At 24.9% G+C, this 1,911-nt stretch overlaps 1 protein-coding gene across 1 annotated transcript; it reads left to right on the forward strand.

Moving 5' to 3' along the window:
* The first annotated feature begins 6 nt into the window (after positions 1-6).
* Positions 7-1,065, forward strand: LOC126909837 (uncharacterized). Its single transcript, XM_050692257.1, has 2 exons — positions 7-214; positions 284-1,065. Exon 2 carries the CDS (start codon positions 287-289, stop codon positions 734-736), a length of 450 nt encoding a protein of 149 aa, XP_050548214.1. The 5' UTR covers positions 7-214; positions 284-286; the 3' UTR covers positions 737-1,065.
* Positions 1,066-1,911: the final 846 nt, after the last annotated feature.

Below are 1,911 nucleotides of genomic sequence, written 5' to 3' on the forward strand. Positions count from 1 at the left end.
AGGCAAAATATTTGTTGATTTAGAGCCTCATCATTTTTGTGCTATTCCCGCTGTACATAGATTAGCCATTCAAGATATTCAACCGGATTCAGTGTTTTTGTCGTGGAAAAATGGAAACCGTTCTGGACTTCATGGCTATAAATTGGAATATTATTCAATTGAGGATCCACGATCTCCAGCAGCTATCATATCATCTGTCGCACTATCGCCAACTGTAAGTTTAAATTTTATTTTTACATATAACATCATTGTATAATTCTTTATATTATATTTTTATCCACAGCATATGAGCAAGTTCATTGATAAAGAAGCTCAAACAGCATTCATTGATAATTTAACACCAGAAACTAGGTACCTAATTTGTATTATTGGATTAGGAAATTGGATACCACAAAATACTTCTCATTTTTTACCTAGTGATACAGAAAGCAGCCGATGTGCTGAAATTAAAACATTAGACGGGGATTTAACGTTTTTTTCAGATGAACAGTATATGAGTTCAATACTAACCAGAAGACTGGGGTTAATTATTGGAAGCTGTTTAGGTTGTGTGGTATTTATCGTATTAGTTTCTGTATTAGGTTATTTAAAAATTAAAAAGCAGCGAGAAGATTCAAAAAGAGAACAACCTTTACCTCCAGAATATTTGTCATACCGACATTTTTCGTTACATACTACCGATCCCCTGTCTGCTTCTGCTTTACACTCGTCTAACCCAATAACAACTGTAACATGAAAGTTATATTATAGTATAGAACATCCATACAAAAATATATTTATTTATTTATATAAATGTAAGGAAATATACAATATATTCCATTAACTATAGTTAGTGTAATCAATAATTACAAATTTAATTCTAAAATTAGTATTCAACTAATTTAGAATTATATCAAAATTAGTTGTAATCATATTAATCTTAACTCACAACTAAAAAAAAAGTGTAAATAGCAATAACAGAATAAATTTTTATTAAAAAACTGTATAGGGTAAAGTTTTTTTTTATTTATACAAAAACAATAATGCGAATTATACATTGTAAAATATATTTAAGTGTTGTAGAGAAATTACAGTCATTTCTTTTCTTATCCAAAATTCTTAGAAATTCGAAATATACTATTTTTTACTTAAAAATTAAATGTTTACAGTACTCTTTATTAATTAAATATACACTAGTATAAATAATTTATTTAAATTTAATTGAAATCAAAATCAGATTGTGTGTATATTAAAATAATTTTATTATATCCAAATATGTTGTAAATATTACTCAGAACAAATTTTCTTAATAGTTTAAATATTACATTGTATTCCTAAATAAAACAGACCGTTGCATATTTTGTAAGTTATTTTTTTTTAAACCAATAGTTGGTTAATAAATTTTTGTATATAATTGTATAATTTTTAAATCTATGTATTATTCCATCCCGCGTAATTAAACATTTAAAAGCTGATGATGCTACAATGTTCGTCATTTGAGAATGAAAAGATTACAATGCAAAACAATTGATTATTCTAGTAGACTGTTTTAAAAAAAAAAAATTATCATACAGTTATATGGAACTTTTAATTTTTATTTAAATTAATTCACTATATAATGAGTGTAACTACTTCGTTTAGGANTAAATTAATTCACTATATAATGAGTGTAACTACTTCGTTTAGGAGTTAAAACATTTGTAGTTACCTTTATAATGTTCCTTTAAAAAAAAATGTTCAAAAAATTGCGTTAGAACCCTTTTTATTCTAAGGTGACAATGTTGTACAGAGCTGAAGGTAATAATTTAAAATTATAAATATGTATCAAAAATAATTAATTTTATATTCAAGTATAAAATTATATGAATATTAATGGTATTAAACAATGAATTTCCTTGAAAAAATTATAACAATGAACGAATTTTTTAAAAA

The sequence above is a fragment of the Daktulosphaira vitifoliae genome, unplaced genomic scaffold, assembly GCF_025091365.1.
Source record: "Daktulosphaira vitifoliae isolate Bord-2020 unplaced genomic scaffold, ASM2509136v1 Scaffold_1548, whole genome shotgun sequence".
NCBI lineage: Eukaryota > Metazoa > Arthropoda > Insecta > Hemiptera > Phylloxeridae > Daktulosphaira > Daktulosphaira vitifoliae.

What these genes read in the sequence shown, in the direction of transcription:
- LOC126909837 (XM_050692257.1), top strand. Translation starts at nt 287, where the DNA reads ATGAGCAAGTTCATTGATAAAGAAGCTCAAACAGCATTCATTGATAAT.